General features: G+C 42.6%; 1 protein-coding gene across 7 annotated transcripts in view; it reads left to right on the top strand.

Annotated features, from left to right (window-relative positions):
* The window catches only part of wdpcp (WD repeat containing planar cell polarity effector), a 152,240-nt gene that overhangs the window by 91,144 nt on the left and 35,557 nt on the right, over nucleotides 1-25,539 (top strand). For all 7 annotated transcript variants that reach the window (XR_009446117.1, XM_059648302.1, XM_059648303.1 and 4 more), the window contains 2 exons: nucleotides 10,379-10,442; nucleotides 13,791-13,893. Coding sequence is in view for 6 of the 7 variants with exons in the window: in XM_059648302.1 (XP_059504285.1) it covers nucleotides 10,379-10,442; nucleotides 13,791-13,893 (167 nt within the window). In the remaining variant the exon portion in view is untranslated. The remainder of the gene's footprint in view (nucleotides 1-10,378; nucleotides 10,443-13,790; nucleotides 13,894-25,539) is intronic.

Below are 25,539 nucleotides of genomic sequence, written 5' to 3'. Positions count from 1 at the left end.
GCATGCATACACTCACTAACACGCACGCACACACTCACGAACACGCACGCATGCATACACTCACTAACATGCACGCACACACTCACGAACACGCACGCATGCATACACTCACTAACACGCACGCACACACTCACTAACACGCACGCACGCACACACTCACTAACACGCACGCACACACTCACGAACACGCACGCACGCACACACTCACGAACACGCACGCATGCACACACTCACTAACACGCACGCATGCACACACGAACACGCACGCATGCACACACTCAGTAACACGCCCGCACACACTCACGAACACGCACGCATGCATACACTCACTAACACGCACGCACACACTCACTAACACGCACGCACGCACGCACGCACACACTCACGAACACGCACGCATGAATACACTCACTAACACGCACGCACACACTCACGAACACGCACGCACGCATACACTCACTAACACGCACGCACACACTCACGAACACGCATGCACGCATACACTCACTAACACGCACGCATACACTCACTAACACGCACGCACACACTCACGAACACGCACGCACGCATACACTCACTAACACGCACGCATACACTCACTAACACGCACGCACACACTCACGAACACGCACGCACGCATACACTCACTAACACGCACGCACACACTCACGAACACGCACGCACGCATACACTCACTAACACGCACGCACACACTCACGAACACGCACGCACGCATACACTCACTAACACGCACGCACACACTCACGAACACGCACGCACGCATACACTCACTAACACGCACGCACACACTCACGAACACGCACGCACGCATACACTCACTAACACGCACGCACACACTCACGAACACGCACGCACGCATACACTCACTAACACGCACGCATACACTCACTAACACGCACGCACACACTCACGAACACGCACGCACGCATACACTCACTAACACGCACGCACGCACACACTCACGAACACGCACGCACGCATACACTCACTAACACGCACGCACACACTCACGAACACGCACGCACGCATACACTCACTAACACGCACGCACACACTCACGAACACGCACGCACGCATACACTCACTAACACGCACGCACACACTCACGAACACGCACGCACGCATACACTCACTAACACGCACGCACACACTCACGAACACGCACGCATGCATACACTCACTAACACGCACACATGCATACACTCTCAAGCACGCACTCACTAAAATGCACACACTCACTAACACGCAAGCTAGCACACTCACTAACACGCACACACAGTCACAAACACACACGCTCACAAACACTCACACACACTCACTAACACGCACACACAGTCACAAACACACGCTCGCAAACACTCACACACACTCACTAACACGCGAATTAACATACTCACAAACTCGCACACGCTCACTAACACACACGCACACGCTCACTAACACGCGCGCGCACTCACGAACATGCGTGCGCGCTCACTAACACGCTCACTAGCACACACATGCACACTCACTAACGCGCGCGCGCACTCACTAACACGCCAACTAACACACTCACGAACATCACACATGCACACACTCACTAACACGCACCCACACTCACTAACACGCGAATGCACACACTCACTAACACGCGAATTAACACACTCACAAACATGCACACGCGCACAGGCTCACTAACACGCACACGCTCACTAACACGCACACGCTCACATACACACTCACTAGCACGCCCGCGCACTCACTGATGCGTGCGCCCACACTCTCTAACTAATGCGCGCACACTCACTAGCACTCACTCTCTAACGCGCGCGCACTCTTTAGCATGTACACACTCACTAGCACGCACACACTAATACACACTCACTCTTTAGCATGCACACACTCACTAGCACGCACACACTAATACATACTCACTAATGCACGTGCACGTACCTACACACACACACACACACACACTCACTAACACACACACACTTATTAACATGCACACGCGAGCTACGATCCATAGGGTACATTTTGTCGCCCATATAAATCTAAAGCTTTGGTGGGTAGGATCAAGGAAAACCCCAAAGCGTTCTATGCTATGTGAGGAGCAAGAGGTTAGCCAGAGTGAGGGTAGGGCCAACCAGGGAAAGTGGAGGGAACTTGTGCCTGGACTCAAAGGAGTTGGGGTGGTCCTTAATGAATACTTTAAAGCTTCAATATTCACCAGTGAGAGGGATCTTTACGTTTGTGAGGACAGCATGAAACAGGCCGACATGCTGCAACAGGTTTATGTTAGAAAGGAGGATGTGCAAGAAATTCTGAAAAACACGAGGATAGATAAGCCCCCCGGGCCGGACAGGATATACCGAAAATTGCTACGGGAAGAGAAGAAAGAGATTGCTGCGCCTTTGGCAATGATCTTTGTGTCCTCACTGGTACTACTCCCATGGACAATGATTGGACGATGGCAAATATCATTCTCTTGTTCTAGAAAGGGAATAGGGGTCATCCTGGGAGACCGGTCAGTCGTTCTTCTGAGGTGGGCAAATTATTGGAGAGGATTCTGAGAGATTGCGTTTATGATTATTTGGATAAGAACACTTTGATTGGAAATAGCATGGCTTTTTGAGGGGCAGGTCATGCCTCACAAGCCTTATTGAATTCTTTGAGGATGTGAGAAAAAGCATTGATGAAGGCAGAGCTGTGGATGTGGTGTATATGGATTTAAGCAAGGCATTTGATAAGGTTCCCCATAGTAAGCTCATTCAGAATGTAAGGAGCATGGGATTCAGGGAAATTTGGCTGTCTGGATACAAAACTCTCTTCCGATAAAAGAAGAGGGTGGTAGTAGATGGCAAGTATTTTGCCTGGACCTCGGCAATCAGTGGTGTTCTGCAGGGATCTGTTCTGGAACCTCTGCTCTTTGTGATCTTTATAAAAGACTTGAACAAGGAAGTGGAAGGGTGAGTCAGTAAGTTTGCAGATGACACGAAAGTTGGTGGAGTTGTGGACAGTGTGGAGAGCTGTTGTAGGTTGCAGCGGGACATTGACAGGATGCAGAGCTGGGCAAGAAGTGACAGATGGAATTCAACCCAGAAAAGTGTGAAGTGTCAGTCCAAAGATCTGCAGGCTACGTGGATTGGCCATGCTAAATTGCCCGTAGTGTTCAGGGACGTTGTAGATTAAGTGAGGTATAGGAGGATGGGCCTGAGTGGGATGCCCTGAGGGTCGGTATGGACTCATTGAGCCAAAGGGCCTGTTTCCACACTGTAGAGATTCTGTGATCTATGATTCATTTTGGAATGCAGAATACAGAGTTAATGGCAGGATTCTCAACAGTGTGGAGGAACAGAGGGATCTTGGGGTCCATGTCCATAGATCCCTCTAAGTTGCCAGCCAAGTTGATAGGGTTGTAAAGAAGGCATATGGTGTGTTGGCTTTCATTGGCAGGGGAATTGAGTTTAAGAGCTGCGAGGTTATGCTGCTGCTCTATAAAACCCTGGTTAAATCACGCTTGAAATATTGTGTTCGTTTCTGGTTGCCTCATTATACGAAAGATGTGGAAGCTTTAGAGAGGGTGCAGAGGGGATTTACCAGGATGCTGCCTGGACTGGAGGGCAGGTCTTATGAGGAAAAGTTGAAGAAGCTAGGGCATTTTTCATTGGTGCAAAAAAGGATGTGAGGTGACTTGATAGAGGTGTACCAGATGATGCGAGGCCTAGCTGGAGTGAATAGCCAGAGACTTTTTCCCAGGGTGGAAATAACTATTACAAGGGGCATGATTTTAAGGTAATTGGAGGAAGGTATGGAGAGATGTCAGAGGTATGTTCTTTACCACAGAGAGTCGTGCGTGTGTGGAATGCGCTGCCGGCAGTGGTAGTGGAGTCAGATACGTGAGGGACATTTAAGCGATTCTTAGATAGGCACATGGATGATAATATAATGTAGGGTATGCAGGGGAGTTAGATCTTAGTAGAATAATAGGCAGGCACAACATTATGGGCCAAAGGGCCTGTACTGTTCTATGTTTTGGAACTAGATTCAACAGAAGGCAATACACTTGACAAGGAAAGACTGTATAGTATTAGAACAGATTTCAGAAACGTTCATTTGTGGGATGTGGACATCGTTGGCTGGCCAGCGTTTGTTGCCTGTCCCAAGTGCCCTTGAGAAGGTGGTGGTGAATTTTCTTCTTGAACCACCGTCATCTACCACTAGTGGGTTAATCCATAATACCATTGTAGGGCGTGAATTCCAGAATTTTGACCCAGTAACAGTGAAGGAATGGCGATATATTTCCAAGTCAGGATTGTGATTGGCTTGGAGGGGATCTTGCAGCGGGTGGTGTTCCCATGTATCTGCTGCCCTTGTTCTTCTAGATGGATGTGGTCGTGGTTTGGAAGGTGCTGTCTGAGGATGTTGGGTGAAGTTGGCATAATGAGAAAGTGTCGTGTGCTGAATTCTGGCTCTGTTTACTCCCTACATCACTGCCAAGAAAAGGAGAGAAATGGGACAGGGGAGCTGAAATTAACACTGCTGGATAGCTTGTCAATTTCAAAGTATCAATCCTCCTAAGTATGAGGAGAGCAGGACAGGAATATGCATTGGAGAGGGAGTGTCCTTGATGCTGCACAATTTTAAAGAAAGTACGCAATTGCTCTCATCTTGAATAGGGTTGGCACATTCTCCACATTATGGGCAAAAGAGCTTTGAACAAAGCAGCCAAGGACAACTGGGTGGCCACCTGCCCAGGAGGAAGAAAAACAAAGTTGCTGGAAAAGCTCAGGAGCATCTATGAAGATAAGACAGAGTTAAGGTTTAGGGTCTGGTGACCCTTCCTCAGAACTGGAAAAGGAAGGAAGGTTCAGTTAGCAATGGGGGCATGACTGTTGGATTTCGGGGCCAGTGGCAATTAGAAACTCCCTTCAGATGGTACCCTGAGCATCAGGAGGGCACAGGAGAAAAGAGAAGGATGAGAAGACCATGGAGATAAAACTACCAACATAGGACCAATCAACAAAGATGGAGCTACCGACAGTGACCAGGCCCAGTGCCACAGGGGTCTGCAATTCTTCATCTTTGCAGATTATCACAGACCATGCCACTGTAGACCTTGTGTCTCACAGTGCCATGTGCCAGGTGTTGTCAGCAGCCATCAAAGAACCAAAAGCAAAGAAGCTCAGTGCTACTGAGAGTTTAGTCATATCTGAAAATCGGTTGCACAACAGACCTGGCAGTGACTTTCTTCAAGAGTATAGGAGTTGGGAAGCCATTTGAGGTTGTACAGGATATTGGTGGGACCTCTCCTAGTTTTCAAAGGAGTGTAGGAGGTTGAGAGGCGACCTGATAGAAATTTGTAAAATAAGCAGAGCTATAGATAGAGTTAAAGGTGCTTGTCTTTTCCCTAGGATGGGGGATTTCAAGATTAGGAAGCACATTTTGAAAGTGAGAGATTTTAAAAATACATGAGGGGAAAATTTTTTACACAGAGGTTCGTTCACGTGCAGAATGAACTTCCTAAGGAAATGGTGGACGTGGCACAATTACAACATTTAAAAGACATTTGGATGAGTACATGAATAGGAAAGTTTTGGAGGTACATGGGCCAGGAGCAGGCAGATGGGACTAGTTTAGTTTGGGATTATGTTTAGCATGGGCTGGTTGTACCAAGAGGTCAGCTTCCATACTGTATGAATCTATGACTCTGTAAGAGGAAGAGTGTCCAATCCTTCAATGTTGAGCTGATCTGTGACCACAACAAGAGTTTCAGCCATGTGTATGCTGCTACTCCTTCAACCTCTTTAGTCTAGGCTGCCTGCAACTCCCAAAATGTGTGGATGGATCCTCAGGGAGGTGCTGTGTTGGAAATAGGAAATCCAAGATAGAGATATAAAGGAGATGCAACTAATTTCACCTGCTTAGCAGGTCATCCATCTTCTGAAAATCTAATTCTACTATGTGAATTAGTTGGTTAGCGCCCTTGAATCCCTCCTTTATATAATCTCAGTCATTGTGGTGCCTGCTGTCCTCTCCATAACTCAGCACTCCAGGAAGGTGAGAACTCCTGGACGCCCTGGAAGGAAATAGCTAATTATAGGAGGAGCAGGAGATAAAATAGGGAGGGAGACAGAGGGATGTGATGCCCAACAGATTAGTGCCCCTGCCACATTGTAGGAAGCAGATCATCTTGCCCTCCCTGATGGCCTCCAACATTATTAGAACCAGGTTGTCATCAATGAAGCTAGGGTCCACAAATGTCATCACAGAAAGTTGGCTTGTAGGCACAGCAGGTAATTAAGAAGGCAAATGAAATATTGTCCTTCATTGCTAGAGGGATGGGTTTAGAAATTGGGAGATTATGCTGCAGCTGTATGTGGTGCTGGTCTCCTTACTTGAGAAAGGATACATTGGCACTGGAGGGGACACTGAGGAGATATACTAGGTTGGTTTTCACTAGGTTGCCTTATGGGAAAGATTGAGTAGACTGAGACTGTACTCATTTGAATTTAGAAGAATGAGGGGAATCTTATGGAAACACACAAAGTTATGAAGGGAATAGATAAGGTACAAGCAGGGAGGTTGTTTCCACTGACGGGTGAAACTAGAATGAGGGGGAATTACCTCAAAATAAGGCGGAGCAGATTTAGGACTGAGTTGAGGATGGTTGTGAATCTATGGAATTACCTGCCCAGTAAAGCAGTTGAGGCTAACTTGTTGAATATTTTTGAGGCAAAGATATATTTTTGAACAGTGAAGGAATTAAGCGTTATGGTGAGTGGGGTGAGGTGAGTAAGTGGAGCTGAGTCCATGAAAAGATCAGCCGTGATCTTATTGAATGTTGGAGTAATCTTGACAAGCCAGATAGCCTACTTCTGCTCCTATTTGTTATATTCTTACGTCCATCCTGCCCTCAGTGTCACTTCCCCATCTCCACTGTTAACATCTTATTTTTCTCTGGTGTAATGGAAGACTTTGGCAGAGCTTTTCCTCTGGACAACAGCAATCTGCGTGAATATGCCAGCAGGTACGTACCTGAATTCCACATTTTGGAAACTTGTCACCATACCAATTAAGGTCTCTCCCACCCCCATTAAACTCTGAACTTCTGACTTTTATTGCAAGCAGCTTTCTGACCCTAAGCCAGACCTAGGTCCTGTTTCTTACCCACGGGCAGAAATTCAGCCCCATATTACAACACTTGCAATGCACGTTCGTATCTTATTTGGGTATCCTTGAGATACAACATATAATCCAAAATCTTGCCATACTTACATTTGTCAAGGCCATGGTATCACAAGTCTTTGTCAAACAACACAGCTGTAAGGTTTTTCAATATCAGCTTCAGGATAGCTTCCTCTTCCATAACAACAGTGCACTGTGTAAGGAAATGGAATGGAGGAAGGAACTCAGTAAAATTATAATCACTAGACAAGTGGTACTAAGCAAATTGTTGGAGCTGTTTGCTGACAAGTGGCCTGGTCTTGAGGGGCCTCATTCTGGAATCTTAAAAGAAGTGGCAAGCAAGATAGTTAATCCATTGGTTTTAATTTTCCAAAATATCTGGATTTAGGAAAGATTCCATTGGGTTATAAAATAGCAATTATAATTCAAAAAGGCGGGAGCCAGAAAACAGGATTCTTTTGTCCAATTAGCTTAACATGTGTTGTAAGGAAAATGTTAGAAGTTGTTATTAAAAAATTGTAACAGAACACTTAAAGTTCAAGGTAACCAGACAGTCAACATGGTTCTGTGAAAGGGCACTCATGTTTAACCAATGTAATGGCATCATTTGAGGAAGTAACATGAGCAAAGGGGAACCAGTAGATGTACTATACTTGGATTTCCAGAAGGCATTTGATAAGGTACCATATGTAAAGTTATTATGAAAAATAAAAGACATGGTGTAGGTATAGCATTTTGGCATGGATAGAAGATTATCTGGCTAGCAGGAAACAAGGGACATAAATGTTTATTTTCTATTTGGTAAGGTGTAATGTGTTGTGCCAGAGGGATCGGTGTTTGGACCTCAGCCATTTACAACTTGTATAAATGAAGGGATCAAAAGTGTGTTTGTTAAATATGCAGATAACAAAACATAAAGTAGAAAGGTGAGTTGTGAAGGGGCATGAGACTAAAAGGGGACTTAAATAGGTTAAGCAAGTGACGGACCTTAATTGGTGAGTGTGGAAATAATGAGAATAGAGACCACAGGGTCTCTGATTTTTTTTTAAAAATCACCTACTTAAGGCAGAGACAAGGAGAATCTTTATCTGCAGGTGGCTGATGGTCTTTGGAATACTCTTTCCCAAAAATTGGTAGAAGCTTACTCCTTGGATATTTTTAATTCGATGGTAGATAGACTCTTGATTAACAAGAGGATGAAAAGTATTTAAGGATGGGTGGAAATTTGGAGTAATCAGATCAGCCATTATTTTACTGAAATGCAGAGCAGGATTGAGATGCTGTGTTGTAGATGTTGGTCTATTTACTGAGCTGGGAGGTTTGATAGCAGGCATTTTGTCCCCTTACGATGTGACATCCTCAATGCTGCAGAGCCTCCTGTGAAGCGCTGTTGCCTTGTGCCAGGTTGAATTTATATGGTCCAGTTTTTGCTGCTTCCAATAGGTACTGGTTCCGGGTGTGCATTATAATGGTCAGTATATCGGGGTCTAGTTCCAATATGTTTGTTGATGGAGTCTGCAGATGAATGCCAAGCCTCCAAGAACTCCTGGCTGTCCTCTGTTTGGCTTGTCCTATGATAGTGGCATTGCCCAGTTGAAAGTGTGGTTTTTTTCTGTGTGTAATGAAAGCAAGGACATCTGGTCATGTCATTTAGTTGCTACCTGGCGTTTGTGGATGTAGGTTGCTAGTTGTCTGCCTGTTTGTCCCACATAGTGTTTTATGCGTTCTCTACATGGTATCTTGTAAACTACTTTCGTCCTTTCCATGGTATTTATAGGGTCTTTAACTCTGGTCACTTGCTGCCTTAGTGTAGCTGCTGGTTTGTGTGCTGTCATGATTCCTAGTTGTCTGAGTAGTCTAGCTGTCAGTTCTGAGGTGTTTTTTATATGTGGTATGATGGTTATTGTTTCAGGTTTTGATGTATCCTGGTTGTGTTGCCTGTTGGCTAGGCATCTGTGGATGATAAAATGTGAGGCGGGATGAACACAGCAGGCCAAGCAGCATCTCAGGAGCACAAAAGCTGACGTTTTGGGCCTAGACCCTTCATCAGAGAGGGGGATGGGGAGAGGGAACTGCAATAAATAGGGAGAGAGGGGGAGGCGGACCGAAGATGGAGAGTAAAGAAGATAGGTGGAGAGAGTATAGGTGGGGAGGTAGGGAGGGGATAGAGTTGCAATGGGAGAGAGATTCCCTGAGGTTGGTCCGGAGGGAGGAGGGTAACTTCTTCAGGTTAGGCATCCCTGGAAGAGACTTCGCAGTGAGGTTAAAATAGTATCAGAGATAATGGGAACTGCAGATGCTGGAGAATTCCAAGATAATAAAATGTGAGGCTGGATGAACACAGCAGGCCAAGCAGCATCTCAGGAGCACAAAAGCTGACGTTTCGGGCCTAGACCCTTCATCAGAGAGGGGGATGGGGAGAGGGAACTGGAATAAATAAGGAGAGAGGGGGAGGCGGACCGAAGATGGAGAGTAAAGAAGATAGGTGGAGAGTGTATAGGTGGGGAGGTAGGGAGGGGATAGAGTCGCAATGGGAGAGAGATTCCCTGAGGTTGGTCCGGAGGGAGGAGGGTAACTTCTTCAGGTTAGGCATCCCTGGAAGAGGCTTCGCAGTGAGGTTAAAATAGTATCAGAGATCTTCAGGTTAGGCATCCCTGGAACTTTTTAACCTCACTGCGAAGCCTCTTCCAGGGATGCCTAACCTGAAGAAGTTACCCTCCTCCCTCCGGACCAACCTCAGGGAATCTCACTCCCATTGCAACTCTATCCCCTCCCTACCTCCCCACCTATACTCTCTCCACCTATCTTCTTTACTCTCCATCTTCGGTCCGCCTCCCCCTCTCTCCCTATTTATTCCAGAGCCCTCACCCCATCCCCCTCTCTGATGAAGGGTCTAGGCCCGAAATGTCAGCTTTTGTGCTCCTGAGATGCTGCTTGGCCTGCTGTGTTCATCCAGCCTCACATTTTATTATCTGTGGATGAAGTGTTTTTTTTTCTATATAATTTGTATGTGTGTTCATTTGAGAGTATGCTATATGGAATGTGACACTACATGAATTACATTCATTTAAACTGCTAGGTTATTCTGAACATCACTGTTATAAAACTTCTATCACCTCACTGTCTTGAATGTTGATGAACTTATGCACATAGGAGTTAACGTTCCTAATAATTGTCTCTGTTTTGACAGGTATCAGAGGTTTGAAAAGGCTTTTCTGCTGGCGATTGATATAGGTGCTCGAGATCTCTTCATGGTGAGTCATATGCTGTATATTTCCATGCTGTATGCTAGTACCAGATTTGGTGCTGTTGTCAGTATTTGTGCTTTTTAAAGCAAATTCATGTCAACTAGGCTGAAGGACAGACAGATGCATACGCGCACATACAGTCAGCCATTGTAGAACTGGTCAATAGTTCTACTGTGTCCTTTTTCTTGACAATTTCTCACCATAGCCTTGGGCCTATTTTGTATTTTGCAGTTAACAGTTCAGACATTCAGAACTTTTATCTTATTTTAAATGGGTAATGTTTGTTGGTGACACCTTTCAGTCCGATAGGCTTGATATTTCTAATCTACTCCCAAAAAGAAGTACAGCTTTAAGAACCAAAATGCCATGGGTGGAGCATGCTTAGGAATCTGAAAGCTTATGCCACTCTGACAAATTATAAAAGCCTCTGCAGGTACTTTTCAAACAAGAAAGTTAAAGCACAAAATCAAAGGAGTTGACACTCAACCCTTTTTTGGACCTCCCATTTAATTAGCTACAGAAGTAAAATTAACCTGCCCAGAAAATCTTATTTGAAACCCAGCATGTGATCCTTGTTTCCAGAGATCTTGCACCACAATGCCACAGTGAGGTTGGAGGGACAAAGCACTTGCTAAGTCTCTCAGCATGTATCTTCTGTGCAGGAGCTTTGATTGTATCTAAAAACATGAAAAGAAAAAGCCTTGTTTGGCAGGGGGAGGGGAATCTTTAAGTGTCCGCTGCTAATGAAGACGTTGTAGAGGCTTTTCTACAATTTTAGAAAAGATGTCAATGTTAATTCTTCAATTGCTGCAGTGTATCTTGGGGAAATAAGAGATTCAAAGAGAATAGGAACCAATCTTTGTTAATTGACCTTCGATTATTTTTAAAACTAGCATTCAATTTAATGTAAAATGCTCTGTTCTCTAACTACCTGCAGTCAAAGCTGCTCTCATGGCTTCCTGCTTGGAAAGTAAGCCAGCTTGCTGTTGGTATTGAAACACCATAATTTGAAAGGGTTATTTGTAGCCTAATTGCTATTTGCTTTTGCTGATTTATTCATTCTTATTACAACTTTCTCTCTAGGAGTTCTGTGGTATCACCTGCATTTACACTAAAAGGTTAGGTTGAACATGTATTGCTCAGCATCTGCCATATCATTTTAAACCTAACACAAGAAATGAAAGATTCAACCAGTGTGATGTGTCTTAATTTGCCCCCTTTAGCTATGACAAAGTTGTAAATTTTATTCTAAGTGACATGATAGAAGTTAAGAGCTTGCGGTGTAGATGAAGATTGGTCTGAAGCTGCAGGACAATAAATTACTGTCTTCCCACCTCATACAGGAAGAAATATGTTATAATAAACATAGATTTTATTTCAGCATCTTCAAATTTAAGACAGCAAACATGAAATTAGATAGACAATTGGATAAAAAGGGATAAAGAGCGCAGGAAGCTGGGCACTTCCATGGAATTTGAACAAATATGAAAGATAAATATTAATATGAATTTGTTTGCCTAAATAGCCTGTCTCTGGGTTGGGAGCTCTAGTTTTGCAACTCTACTTGAGTAGTGGGAGTGAAAGACTTCCAGGTCAGGGCAGAGATCGGAATCTCATCCGTAATATGAAGCCCAATTACTTTCAATAAGGATGCTTCTTTATGCATCAAAATGCAGAATGAAAGAACATTTAATTTCACTTCTCTTCCAGGATTACTGTGGGTCACAAAATTCTGCTTTGTCAGAGTGGCTGTGACCAATGTATTACATTGGTCCGACCTGACCACTATCCCTACAACTACAGACATAACACAGCCAATAGTTGTCAAGGTCACTATAGCCTTGAATGTTATACCTCAGAAACTATCCCCTGGCCCAAGGTCCAAGGTGCCACAAAACCATTAGTCAATAGAGCACAGATATAAAGCAGGCAATTGATCCATTATTGAGAAGACAAAATCAGTTCATTCTCTAGTCATGGACACTTGGCTGCGGCAGCAGCAGTAGCATAGGAAAGTTCTGTTTTTTTATTCCCAGGTAGTGAGAGTCAAGGAGGATTTGCCTGCAATCTACTTCATTCACAAAGATGGAGAACAATGAAACTTAAGATTGTGATTTGTTATTAATGTTTAGGGTGCTTTTGAGATAATCATACAACTCTCAGTTAGTTAATTTTGCGTGGGTACCCGAATCACTAAGCGTACAGATAGAAAAGTATCCCTCTATGGAAACAAAGAAACACAGAGCAGGAGAAGGCCATTCAGCCCATTCAAACCTGGTCAGCATTCAATATGATCATGATTGATTCTTTATCTCTCAATGCCAATTGCAAGCTTTCTCCCCATATCTATGTTGCCTTTAATGTCTAAAAATGTAGCTGCCTCTTTCCTGAATATTGGAAGTTTAATATATGGATTTAACAGGAAAAATAGAATTAGAAGTTGAACCTGATGGTGCAAAACCTGCATATATTGTAAGATAGTTTATAGGGAAGAATTATATTGTGTCGTGCATATTTTGTCTAGCTAGTTAGTACATATTTTCTGATCATGGATACCTAGTGAGGTTTCTAATCAGCTTCCGCATTTTGTAATTTCTATGCTGTGTTTGCTGCCTGCATTGATCTGGTTTACCAATCTTCTGCCAAATACTTTGATCCTCTCCTAAGTGGGTAGTAACACTGAAGAGAGTCATCTAAGAAGTTTCTCAAGTTGGGTGCTGAATAACAGCAATCTCGATGTGTTGCCTATGAAACTACTAGTATAGCAGTCAGCAAACTCAAACTTTCAGATTTAGGTCTTTAACATTTCCTGACAAGCCATGGACATTAAATAAATCTGTCCAGTCCACATACTTAGCAAGGTGAATCTCAGAAGCTGATCATTTGGCCTATTGTGTCCAGGCTGCTCTCCAAATGAGCAAGACGTGTAATGTCACTTATCCCACTTTAACTCTGTAACCCTGTACATTATTCCTTCTCAGATAATAGTCCAATTCCCATTTGAACCTACCTCCCCCACACACAGGCGGCACATTCCAAATCCAAATCACTGCATGATAAAGTTTCTACTGTTTACATTCTGAATTTGCACCATGTTTTCTGTCACAAAACCAATTAAGCAAGTTGAAGATAATTGTAATTTAGTTCTTAACCTAGGGATAATAGGAACCTAGGGATTTGGGTTAGCACTGTCGCATAGAACTTTATTGAACCTTCCTTCCTAAATTTGCACTATATTAGAAACTTCAGTTTTAAAATTTGACTTCTCTGTGTGGATTGAAGAAAAGTGTAATAAACAAAATAACACATTTGAAATTTACTGATTTGTTCACTGTTTTGATTTGAATTCAACAGGACATTTATTATGTGGCTTTGGATAAGGGTGAGTTGGCCCTGGCTGAAGTGGCTAAGAAGAAAGCTAATGAGATTGATGCAGAATCAATAACAGCTGAAGTTGGTAAGAGATAATTCTTTGTAAATGATGAGGCATTTTTATTTAGATCAATCCCATTTAAAAATGCCTCAAATATAGGTCCAGCAGTATTGATTGGAGTTTGCAGTTAATTGACTTGAACATTCTTGAAAAAGATTTATCTGAATTGTATTTGCAGTTGTGCACTGTATTACATTATGAACGCTATAAACATTTATGTAGCCATCATTCAAGTAAGTAAATTTGTATGCTATTCACTGCTATACCACCCTAATCTCAGTATTTAATGCTATTGCATTATGGAATAGTGATGCTTAATATATTGCGATGGGAAATGCACATTAGTTGGAAGCTGAAAGTTATCTTCAAGGAATCAAATGCTACACAATAATAACAGGGATCCCATGAAGCCATAACACAAGCAAATTTTACAGTCTCAGCAGAACCAAAAAGATTTTCTTATGATGGAATCTGTCTCCTTAATACTAAACCCAATTCAAGGGACTGCCTGCTTCTTTAGAGCTCAAGAAAATTCACTGCCGTATATTTAAAATTCTTGCCCTATCTTGAAAACTCACTTTACCACTGCAATATTACCTGATGCCTATAACATCCACTTATATTTTTTTATTAGAGAAAAAAGATCTTGTTAAAAGAGTATGATAATGTATGATTGCATAAATCAGAAATCCACTAACTTTCCAAAACAATTGCGTTTTCCTGTGCCATGTGAAGTTTAATTTGATCTTTTCTCATACCAGTAAGGATTTTTCTCTTGAAAGTAGATCTGTGCTGAGAAATTGGTTTACCCCAGCTATTTTACAGGGAGCCACCATTCTTTTCAGTAACTTCAGCATTTTTTTCATCTGAAAACTGAAGCAAGTAGAATTCTGAAATTCTGTAATTCTGTAACCGTGTTTTAGTTCTTATTACTTAAGTAATCTGGGTAAATTTTTTAACCAAGCCACTCCCAAAACTGGGTTGCCTCCATTGTCCAAAGCTGCACAATTGAATGATCCCGTGACTAAAATGTTGTTGACGAGTTTTGAGAAGATTTGTAGCTCAGGTTGAGGTTCTGGATGTGAGTTTGCTCGCTGAGCTGGAAGGTTAGTTTTCAGATGTTTCGTCACCATTCTAGGTAACATCATCAGTGAGCCTCCGGTGAAGCGCTGTTGTTATGTCCCACTTTCTATTTATCTATTTAGGTTTCCTTGGGTTGGTGATGTCATTTCCTGTTCTTTTTCTCAGAGGATGATAGATTGGCAAACACATTGGCTCCAAATCAATGTGTTTGCCAATCTATCATCCTCTGAGAAAAAGAACAGGAAATGACATCACCAACGTAGGAAATGACATCACCAACCCAAGGAAACCTAAACAGATAAATAGAAAGTGGGACATAACACCAGCGCTTCACCGGAGGCTCACTGATGATGTTACCTAGAATGGTGACGAAAACGTCTGAAAACTAATCTTCCAGTTCAGCGAGCAAACTCACATCCAGAAATGTTGTCGAGTACAGTTCATAGAATCATACTGTACAAAAGAGGCCCATCAGCCCATTGTGTCTGTACCACCAAAACTACGCTAAATCTATACTAGAGATAGTAGGAACTGCCAATGCTGGAGAATCTGAGATAACACGGTATGACGCTGGATGAACACAGTAGGCCAAACAGCATCAGAGGAAAGTTGATGTTTTGGTCGAGACCCTTCTTCAGAAAAGGGAAGACTGGTCTCGACCCAAAACGTCAAGCTTTCCTGCTCCTCTGATGCTGTTTGGCCTACTGTGTTCATCCAGCTTCACACCGTGTTACCTCTAAATCTAGTCCCACTTTCCAACATTTGGCCCAGAGCCTTGAATGTTATGACATTTAAAGGCTCATCCAACTACTTTTTAAAGGTTGTGAGGCTACCCAGCTCAACTATCCCACCAGGCAGTGGGACTATCCCACCAGGTCAACTATCCCACCAGGCAGCCCCACCACCTTCTGGGAATATTTTTCCTCAAATCTCCTCTTAAACTTCCTGTCTTCCACCCTAAGAGCGTGCTTCCTTATTGTTGAATTTACAGCTAAGGGGAACAGCTGCTTCCATTCCCCCTGTCCATGCCCCTTATAATCTTATCCAGGTCTAACAGATATCCCCTAAACCTTCTCTCTATCTTGCCAAGTTGCCCTGGATCCCATGTGCTTTTACCTCCTTTTCTCATGTGGGACTTGCTGAAGTCCATGTAAGCTACATCAAATGCCTTACCCTCATCTACACTGTTACCTTTGCCTAATCATTATCACCGTCTTCTTGTTCTACACCTTCCTCGTCATGCATAATTTCAAAAACCATATCATTCTATTTTAGACAGTTCATTACATGATGGTATTTTGAGCCACACATAAAATGCCGTTTGACTATTGTTGGTTTTAATAGAACATTAGTTCCTTCTCGATCCCCTAATGTTGTAAATCCTGTGCCACACAGGTTGCTTCCCTCTGTTGTATAAGTTAGTTGAGGAAGTGGTGGAGGCTGGACAATTATGACATTTGAAAGGTATCTGGATGGGTACATGAATATGATTTAGAGCGAAATGGACCAAATGCTGGCAAACGGGTGTAGATCAGTTTAGGCTATCTGTTCAGCATGGCTGTTAGAACCGAATGGTCTGTTTTCATGCTGTACAACGCTTTGTCTCTATGACTTATTACTAGGTTCATTCTTCAGCTGTAGTCCCCTGGCTCCCGACATCTGTTAAAATTACTAAATGTATCACTATCCCCACTTCCTTTAGTTATGATTCTCTCCGTTCATATGGATGATTTGACAATAAAATGTGTTTCTGTACAAAAGGTTAAAATACAAGCCTCACATTACAGTCAAACCAGCAGCACCCTCCCAACCATGGAAAAAAACTACAGTTAGACTGCAGTTGAAGTACGGTGTGCATTTCTGTCACTGTATTATAGGAAGGACGTGATTGTACTGAAAGGGGTGCAGTGCAGATTCACCAGGTTGTTTCCTGGGGTGGGGCTCTTTAGCTATAAAGAGAGGCTGGACAAGCTCGGGGGGTTATTTTCTTTAGAGCTAGAGACCAAGCAGAGGGGACTTGCGGTGTATAAAATTACGAGGGGCAGAGTGAGGATAGGAAGCAGCAGCTCCCCCTTGTTGAATGGTCACTAACAAAGGGGCATACTTTTATGGTGAAAGGCAGAGGTTTAGATGGGAGTTGAGGAAAATTTTTTTCACCTAGAGGGTGGTGGGAATCTGGAATGCACTGCCTGGGAGCCTAGTTGAGGAGGGAAATCTCTCAAATTGAGGAGGGATCACCAGACCCGAAACTCTAGCTATTTTGTTCTTGATAGATGCTACCAGACCTGCTGAGTTTGTTACAAACTTTTGAAAAGTAGTTGGATGAGCTCTTGAAATGTCACAACATTCAGGACTATGGGCCAAGTGCTGGAAAATGGGACTAGTGTAGATTTAGGGTAATTTTTGTCAGTGCAAACTCAAGGCCTTCTTCTGAACTATATGATTCTAGCCCTATCATCCTTCTTGAAAAGTGGAACTACATGAGCTGTACTGCAGTCTTCTGACACCTCCCCATGGCCAGAAAGGAATTAAAAGTTAGGCTCAGAGCTGCTATAACTTCACCTTCATCTCCCACAGCAGCCTAGGCTACATACACTGTGTTATCATTCTGTATTCCTACGCTTGTCCTCTCGGGAGCTTCCAGTTGATCACTGACATGTTCAAGATCCCTCCAAGTACTCACTGACCTGCTTTGATTCTTAGTTAAGCAATGCCTAATTTTAACATCCTCATTCTTGTTTTCAAATTCCTCCCTGCCTGACCTTACCCTGACCTGTTATCTCTTCCAGTACTACAATTCCCTGAGATTTGTGCACTCCTTCAGTTCTGACCTCCTAATTTACATCACTGTCTCTTCAGCTATCTGAGCCTAAAACTTCAGAAAATCCTTCCTAAACCTGCTGCTTTACTGTATACTATCATCGTTACAGAACAGCAGGGGCAATCAACTTTGAAACATAAAATTGAAATTAAATGTAAAATTTAAAAAATAGATACCAAGGAAATCTGGAGAACTATTTTTTCAGTATACTACATAGAGTTGTAGGCTCACGTAGACCCTTCAGTCCAACCAGCCCATGCCGAACATTATCACAAACTAAACTAGTCCCATCTGCCTGCTCCTGCCCACATACTTATCCTAATGTCTTTTAAATGTTGTAATTGTGCCCACATCCACCACTCCATCAGGAAGTTCATTCCATGTGCAAGCACCCTCTCTGTAAATAAAAAATTGTCCCTCGTGTTTTTTAAACCTCTCTCCTTTCACCTGAAAAATGTGTCCCCTCATCTTGAAATCCCCCATCCTGGGGAGAAGAGAGCTGCCATTAACGCTATGTATACAGCTCATTATTTTATAAACTTTTATCAGGTCACCTCTCAACCTCTTATGCTTCAGTGAGATTAGGAAATAATCTTCTTTAAATTCAAGTAATTTTTCAGTATGAACAGAATGCCTTATTTTTAAGGTTGATGTTCTATAACTGTGTCAGGTAGATTTTCTGGTGAGGTTTAATATTGGCCAGAAGCGATGCCATGGGAGGGCACTCCTGTACATATATCTAATGTCTGTTTGTTAACATATTCTCTAGTATGACAAACATCAAAGATTGGAAGGCCATTCATTGTGAAGTGGAGATTCAGTGTGTTATTTCGAGACAAGGTTATGCATGTCAGTAAGCGGGTAGGACCATTTTGTTTTTGAGGAGACCAGGTCTCCCTCAATCCTGTACTTTTCACATGGGTGTAAGCCTCCCACTGAAGTAGTGCCTATACACAGTAGAAGACTATGGTTTAAAAGTGCAAGCAAAACATGCCGTTGTCAAGGGGAAGCAGTAAAGCAGACAGTAAGTAGTTACACATGACATGGTTTGAGATTAAAGATATGCTATACTGTTATGTTTACAGAGAGCAATCCCACCCATTTTTGCTTGCAGGCTTAATCGAGCAATATTATGATATTTGTGGTTTGCCTGGAGGATTTAAGGTGTTGTAAATGAAGGCATATTTATAGATGTCATGGGAAGTTATAAAAAGAAATTTAGGCATTGTAATTATATTTCCCAGCTTTGCTTTTTTCTATTTAATAATTTATAATGATTTTGCAGCCTGCATTTGATTCGGTTCCATGGCTTCATTATGTTCCACCTGCTCCTCTTACTGCACCAGAGCATCGATGATCTTTACTAGACAAAGTTGTTCAATGTACATAACAAACGTAAGAATTCTCTAAGATGTAGGAATTGTGGCAGTTCCAACAACAATAGCTGGCATAGTTCATTTACAATATTCCATAACATCCTCAGTGTACAGCAACAATACACTTTGCTCATCTGGAGGAAATGGCATCAAGAACAAAAGACTCTGGCCCTCCTATGACTCTAACCCATCCTGAGGAGTCCTTCACCTGTGACCTCTTCATGGGGAGGCTGTTCAGGTTCTGCTGGAGGCTGCTGCTGCTCCTGTGTTTGCTGTCATTGCATCACAGCAATAGGGACGGTCATACCTGCTGTGGCTGGATCCATCACTCACAGTTGTCAGTGCAGACCCCGTGTGGGCAACAGAAGAAACAGATCTTGGTCCTTAGCAATGAGAACAGTCACCATTTGTATCCCTTAAAAATAAAGCTTAATATGCTCCTTCATTCAGTGGGACATAGAGCATTCTAACAAGAAGGGCCATGGGTTGACCCTCCTCGGCACTTGACATTGACCCTCAATCCAACGAATGCATCACCAATCGTGTGGCAAAGGAATAGCAGTAGAATTGAAGTGCTGCATGAGCACTGGCTCCTTCCCCTGTGAGCTCCACATCACCATGAAAGGAATGATAATGTTATACTTACAGTTCAGGTGGACAGGGAATCAGTTCCATGCTCCTTTGCACCCTCGAATGTGTTGCATTATATGTATGCGCTGTGGCCCAGAGGTGCCTGTTTTAATTCTGCATGTCATTATTTCAGCGTCACAGAGATGTCTATCTGCAACTTACGAGGACCAGTGGCATAGTCAGTTTTGCTTGTGACCTTATTATTTGTTACTTGTATACTTGTTGTTACTTTAAATAACCTGTTCAGACATGTTCAGACACATTTTCAGGGCAAGGGTCTCCTGGTTTAGAGATAAGCACATCACCACTGAACCATAAGCCCTCCTTCTACATACTTCTACAATGCATGGCGTTCATATACTGCAGAAGTAATGCCCACATTTCTAGTCATCAGGCAGACAATGACTGTGTCACTGACGGGTCGGGTCACAGCCTTTTTCAGTTTGTAAGTTGCATTTAGCAGTTGGCAGATCCTGGAGGAGTACTAGATATGTTGACTCCCAGGTAGACCTGGTCATCAGGTCCTCCCCTGGCCCAAAACTCCATGTCCCTTAATAGGTAGCATTCCCTGGATAACCCATCTCTACTGAATGTCCACATGCTCCCATCCACTCCTCAAATTGCAAGTCCAATTTCTCCTCTGCCCTCTACACCGTGTCACTGCAGTTTTATTCATGCCCTCCATCATGCTGTACACGTTGAGACAATTACGGTAATCTACACTTATTGCGCCCCCTCACATTCACTTTCTGCTCTCACACTTGTACATCAAAGCCCCCTTCACCATTCTTGTTCATTCTGCCTCCCAGGCTGCTGTCTAAATCCCCAGCGTTTAATCCCCTCCCCTCCCCTGCCCTCCCCTCCCTATCACAATGTTGTACTCCTTGCCACAATGTTGTCCTCCAATACTCACCCATGACATTAATTTTGCTAACCCACAGGACTGACTTTGACCCAGCTCCCTGACTGTCTGGAGTGGGCAGCCCCAACTGAGGACTGGCCAGATCTCTGATCAGTCACTGTCAAACTCTCTGACTAAAGATTCTCAAATGCCCCAGTTGCTTGTACCAGATCAGCAGGATTGACTGGGCCAAACCCCTGACTGTCCCACGGCAACTGACCATGTCCAGCTCCTGGATTGATCATGGACACTGCCCTTGACTAACTACTGGCAGTCCCTGACTAACAGTAGCTTCCCCTTGACTGGTTTGAAAGCTAATACCTTTCTATTTTGAAATATAGTCATTTGGCTGATGCACTTGCAGAGCATTTGCTGTGCTGTCTGCAGGCAGATGCTATAGTTTGAGGTTGGCTTTGAGTTTGTGCAACCAACTAGCCCTAAGATACACCTGGTCCAGCCTGTAAGATGTGTGCCTGCCCCTGCATTCAAAGTGTCCTTGCAGCATTCCAATGAAATGTTCCATTGTGCTCCAACATGCAGAAGTGTACTGAAATCCAAATTTTGAAACAAGAAGCACCCCCAGCAACCCTGCCCTCAGCTGATGAACCAGTTTGGAAACATCGCCACTGACAAAGTTGACCAAGCCCGAATTGTCCCACTGTACCTCACAAGAGCATCATACAACAGTGTGACAATGAGCTATGTATGGATATATAAAGTTAGATGACCAAAAACTTGGTCAAAATGGAAGATTTCAAGGAATTTCTGAAAGGAGAAAAGTGAATTCATGAGGCCCGAGAAGTGTGTTGGGAGGAAACTCCTGTTTAAGGCCTAAGCAACTAAAAGCATGGTCCCCAGTTATGATTGGAAAAGCTCAATGGATTTAAAGAATGCAAATATCTCATAAACTTGTGGGATTAGGGCAGAATATGAATATAGCAAAACGCAAGAACAAGGCAAGAATTTTAAAATTAAGGTGCTGTCTAACTGGGCGTTAGTGTAGATCATGAGTACAGGGTTGATGGGAGAACAGAACTTGCTACAGATTAAAGCACCAGCAGCTCAAGTTTAGGTGACCTCATTTACAAGATCAAAGAAAGATGTTCTCCAGGTCTAAAGCAGGAGTCCTGTTATTAATAAAAATGAAAATTATCGAAGAAACTGGGTAGGTTTGGGAACATCTGTGGAGGGAGAAACATAGCTGACATTTCAAATATGGTATGACTTCAGAACTAGTTGTGAATTAAATGTTTGCAAATAAATGGGTTGTGCATATGGAAATAGGTTAGAAAATAAAATATTGCCTTTTTTAAAATGTGTGAAATTTCTTACATTATGGAGAAATTTGACATTCAGCAAAGATAACAGTACATATTCAGAGCTAGAGGGTTCAGGAGTGATCATAAATTTTTAAACCTCATTCAACAATGTTCAACTTTTTTGAGGGCTTTTACAGATAGATGAGAAGTGTAGGTTCTCATTGATTGCAGTGTGGAGAATCGCTGTGTATCCCCTGGAGATGCTTATGAATTTCTGAATTTGACTGTACATGAACTAGACTCCAGAAGTGGTTGTCAGTTCAAAGGAAAAATGACGCCAAATGCTGATCATTTTGTTATTGTTACTTTTTTTAAGTTCATTTACTGGATGTGTACTGTCTCAGCCACCATCTATTTGCACATTCCTAGTTGCTGAGAAAGTGGTGATGAATTTCCTCCTTAAACCGTTGCAGTCTTTGTGGTGTAAGCACACCCAGAGTGCTCTTAGGGAGGGAGTTTCTGGATTTGGTAGGGCTCAGCAATACTGATGGAACAACAACATTTATAACTGCTGCTCTTGTCCTTCTAGATGATAAGGTTTGGAAGTTGCTGTCTGAAGAAACATGGTGAATTATTTCAGTAGACCATGATGATACACACTGCTGCAATGTGCATTGGTGGGGGAGGAATGGTGTGATGATGTTGTTAGACAGGGCCCAAGTAAGATGCCATATTGCTCTGGTGTTGAACTTCTTCAGTGCTGTTAGAGCTACACTCCAGAGATATGGAGAGTATACCACCTCAATGCTGACTTATGACCATATGAAAAGGAGCAGAAGTAGGCAGTTTGGCTAGGGGGCTGAGGAGGAGGCAGAGATAGATTGTTCACTCAGCAATTCTGGCTGAAAATGCAGGCAAGTGCAAAAGCCTCTTCTTTTGCATTGATATGCCAGACTCCCCCATCATTGAGCATGTGCACATTTATGAAATCTCCTCCTCCAGTGAGTTACTTGTCTACCACAGTTCATGACTGGATGTGGCAGGGCATAGAATGATGGAATAATGTACTACAGAAGAGGTCCTTCAACCCATCAAGTCTATACTGACAAAATACACTAGTCCCACTTTTCTGCACTAGGCCCATTGCCTTGAATGTCATCACACTTCAAATGTTGAACCAAGTACTTTTTTACTTGAGTATTTAGATTTGAATAGTTGGCTGTGGGATCACTTTGTTTTGTCTATTGTATGGTGCCTCTGCTGCTTGACATGCAAGCAGTTCAGTGTTGTTGCTTCAGCAGTTTGACACTTCGTTTTTAGACATACTGGTGTTGCTCCTGGCATGCTCTCCTGCTCTGTTCATCGAACCATGTTTGATCCCTTGGCTTGGTAATAATGGAAGAGTGAAGGAGATCAAAGGCCATGAGATTACAAATTGTGGTTGAGTACAATCTTGGTGCTGATAGCCCACAGTGTCTCACAGATACCCAGTTTTGAATTGCTGGATCTGTTTAAAATCTACCCATTCACCATGATGATGGTGCTGCTAAATCCAGTGGACAATATCCTCCATGTGAAGGTGGGACTTCACCTCCATAAGACCTGTGGAGTTATTCCTATCAGTTCTATCTGAAATAAACACACCTGTAACAGGTAGATTGGTGGGGATGAAATGAAGTAGATTTTTCACTCTTGCTGATTCCTTAATCTCCTGCTGCTGACTCAGGCTAGCAGCTAAGTCCCCTAGGACTTGGCCAATTTGGCCAGTAGTGATGCTTCCAGATTGGTTCATCCGCTGAGGGCAGAGTTGCTGGGGGGTGTTCCTTGTCTTTATTTGACCTCATCCATGAGACTTTGTGAGGTCCAGTGTCTATGTTGAGAACTCTCCCAGAAATCCATTCCCCATTGTCTACCAAAGGGACGCCAAGTCTGGCAGATCTATTCTATTGGTGGGGCCATGGTTATTTTAATTTGAGCTTTTTAACAATCAGCTTATGTGAATGTGTGGCATTATTTCCACGCAATGTAAACAATCAATCCATGTTCAGCCTGGTGCTGAATATGTTCTAAGCAATGCAAGTTGATCATCATGAAATCAAGTTATATCAACATGCAAATCTCCTCACTGGCATATTAGAAAATGCAGCTCAAATAATTAAGAATGCAAGCTGAATTTATTGTTTTAACATTATCAGCAACATATGACCAAAACACAGTTGCACACTGGACCTCACAAAGCACGATAAAATATGCAAGTAACTTTAGTGCATGATGAAAGTCATGTCTAAGAACAGTTCAGTGCAACTCCTTAATAAGCCTGATATTGAACAGACTGGACTTTTGGCTAAGATCTTGGTATCTTTATAGAAGCATCTATTAAAGAATGAGGGTTATTCTCCGTTATCTAACCTATCTATCGTTTTATATTATCAACTCGAACTGAATGGGACATTCAATTTCTCCCTGCCCTGACCTTTCTAAAGTACTATTATCATGCTTCAACTTAGGCTAGGAAGGCTTAATGCTTTTCGTAGACACTTCAAGAATGCCACGCTGAGACTAGTCACTACAGAGAGCTCTGTCATTCATGTCACTGATTTTATTTTCTCTCCTTGTGATGGAGTTCTCAACCTACTTAGCATTTCTTATGCAGCCTTTATGATCTCAGTCAAAGTGTTCAGCATGTTGATTGTCTTTCTAGTTTAACTATTAAATTCCCTTTGGCCCATATCTGATCATACAGTATGTCAAAAGGTACTTTACATCTTTTAGATTTGTGTCGCTAAACTTGACCGTTTACTACAGAAAGCTCTCATTAACTGATAAAGGCAATGCACTTAAAATGTTTTAATTAAATTGGCATCTTTAGATTGCTACACTGGTGGCACGCTATCCAGCTCAATAAGCAAAAAAGCTTCCATTCTGATGAAGTGTCAGTTTTTGCGACAATTGAACTTCAGGAACTGAAGGGCAGTTGCTAAGTTCTGTGCTAGAGAGTGCACTGTCTACTGTCCCTTTAGTAACACCCTGAAATAGGAGTTCTGATCTATCAATCATGTTTTCAAGCTATACATTTAAGTCATGTTTGTAATGAACCTTCCCTTTTATCTTTATTGCCTCCAGGTATTTCCTGTTAATTTTCAGGACTTGAACTCAAGTTCATACTTTTCTATATTGCTTAATACCCAGTAAGACAGGTATATGAAGCAAGTAAACATTAAGTTTCCCTGCCTCAAGCTATTATTGAATCAGTGTCACTAAAGTTTCTATGCTACAATTAGCACAAAAATATACCTTCTCTATCAGGGTTATAGTTTCCAAACATTCTCTTCCTTACTTTGCTTGTCAGATCACATTCTATTAAAGAAACTCTATACATTTTCTTCACCTTATTTCAGATTTATTGTGCTGTGATGACAGCAATTTGTTAAAATTTTGAGTGGTGTCAACAATATCTTGCTTGCAAGTTAGAAATTCCTGGCAACATTTGGCATTTAAAATTTCAAGACAAATTGGAAGAAAGCAAATTTTGTTCAAGCTTTCTTTGAAAATTAATGTGGCAATCCTTTAATTAGTCGCAAAAATGAAATTGCTGGAAAA

This window comes from Stegostoma tigrinum, chromosome 9, assembly GCF_030684315.1.
Source record: "Stegostoma tigrinum isolate sSteTig4 chromosome 9, sSteTig4.hap1, whole genome shotgun sequence".
Lineage (NCBI taxonomy): Eukaryota > Metazoa > Chordata > Chondrichthyes > Orectolobiformes > Stegostomatidae > Stegostoma > Stegostoma tigrinum.
This window is presented reverse-complemented; position numbering and strand designations above follow the sequence as displayed.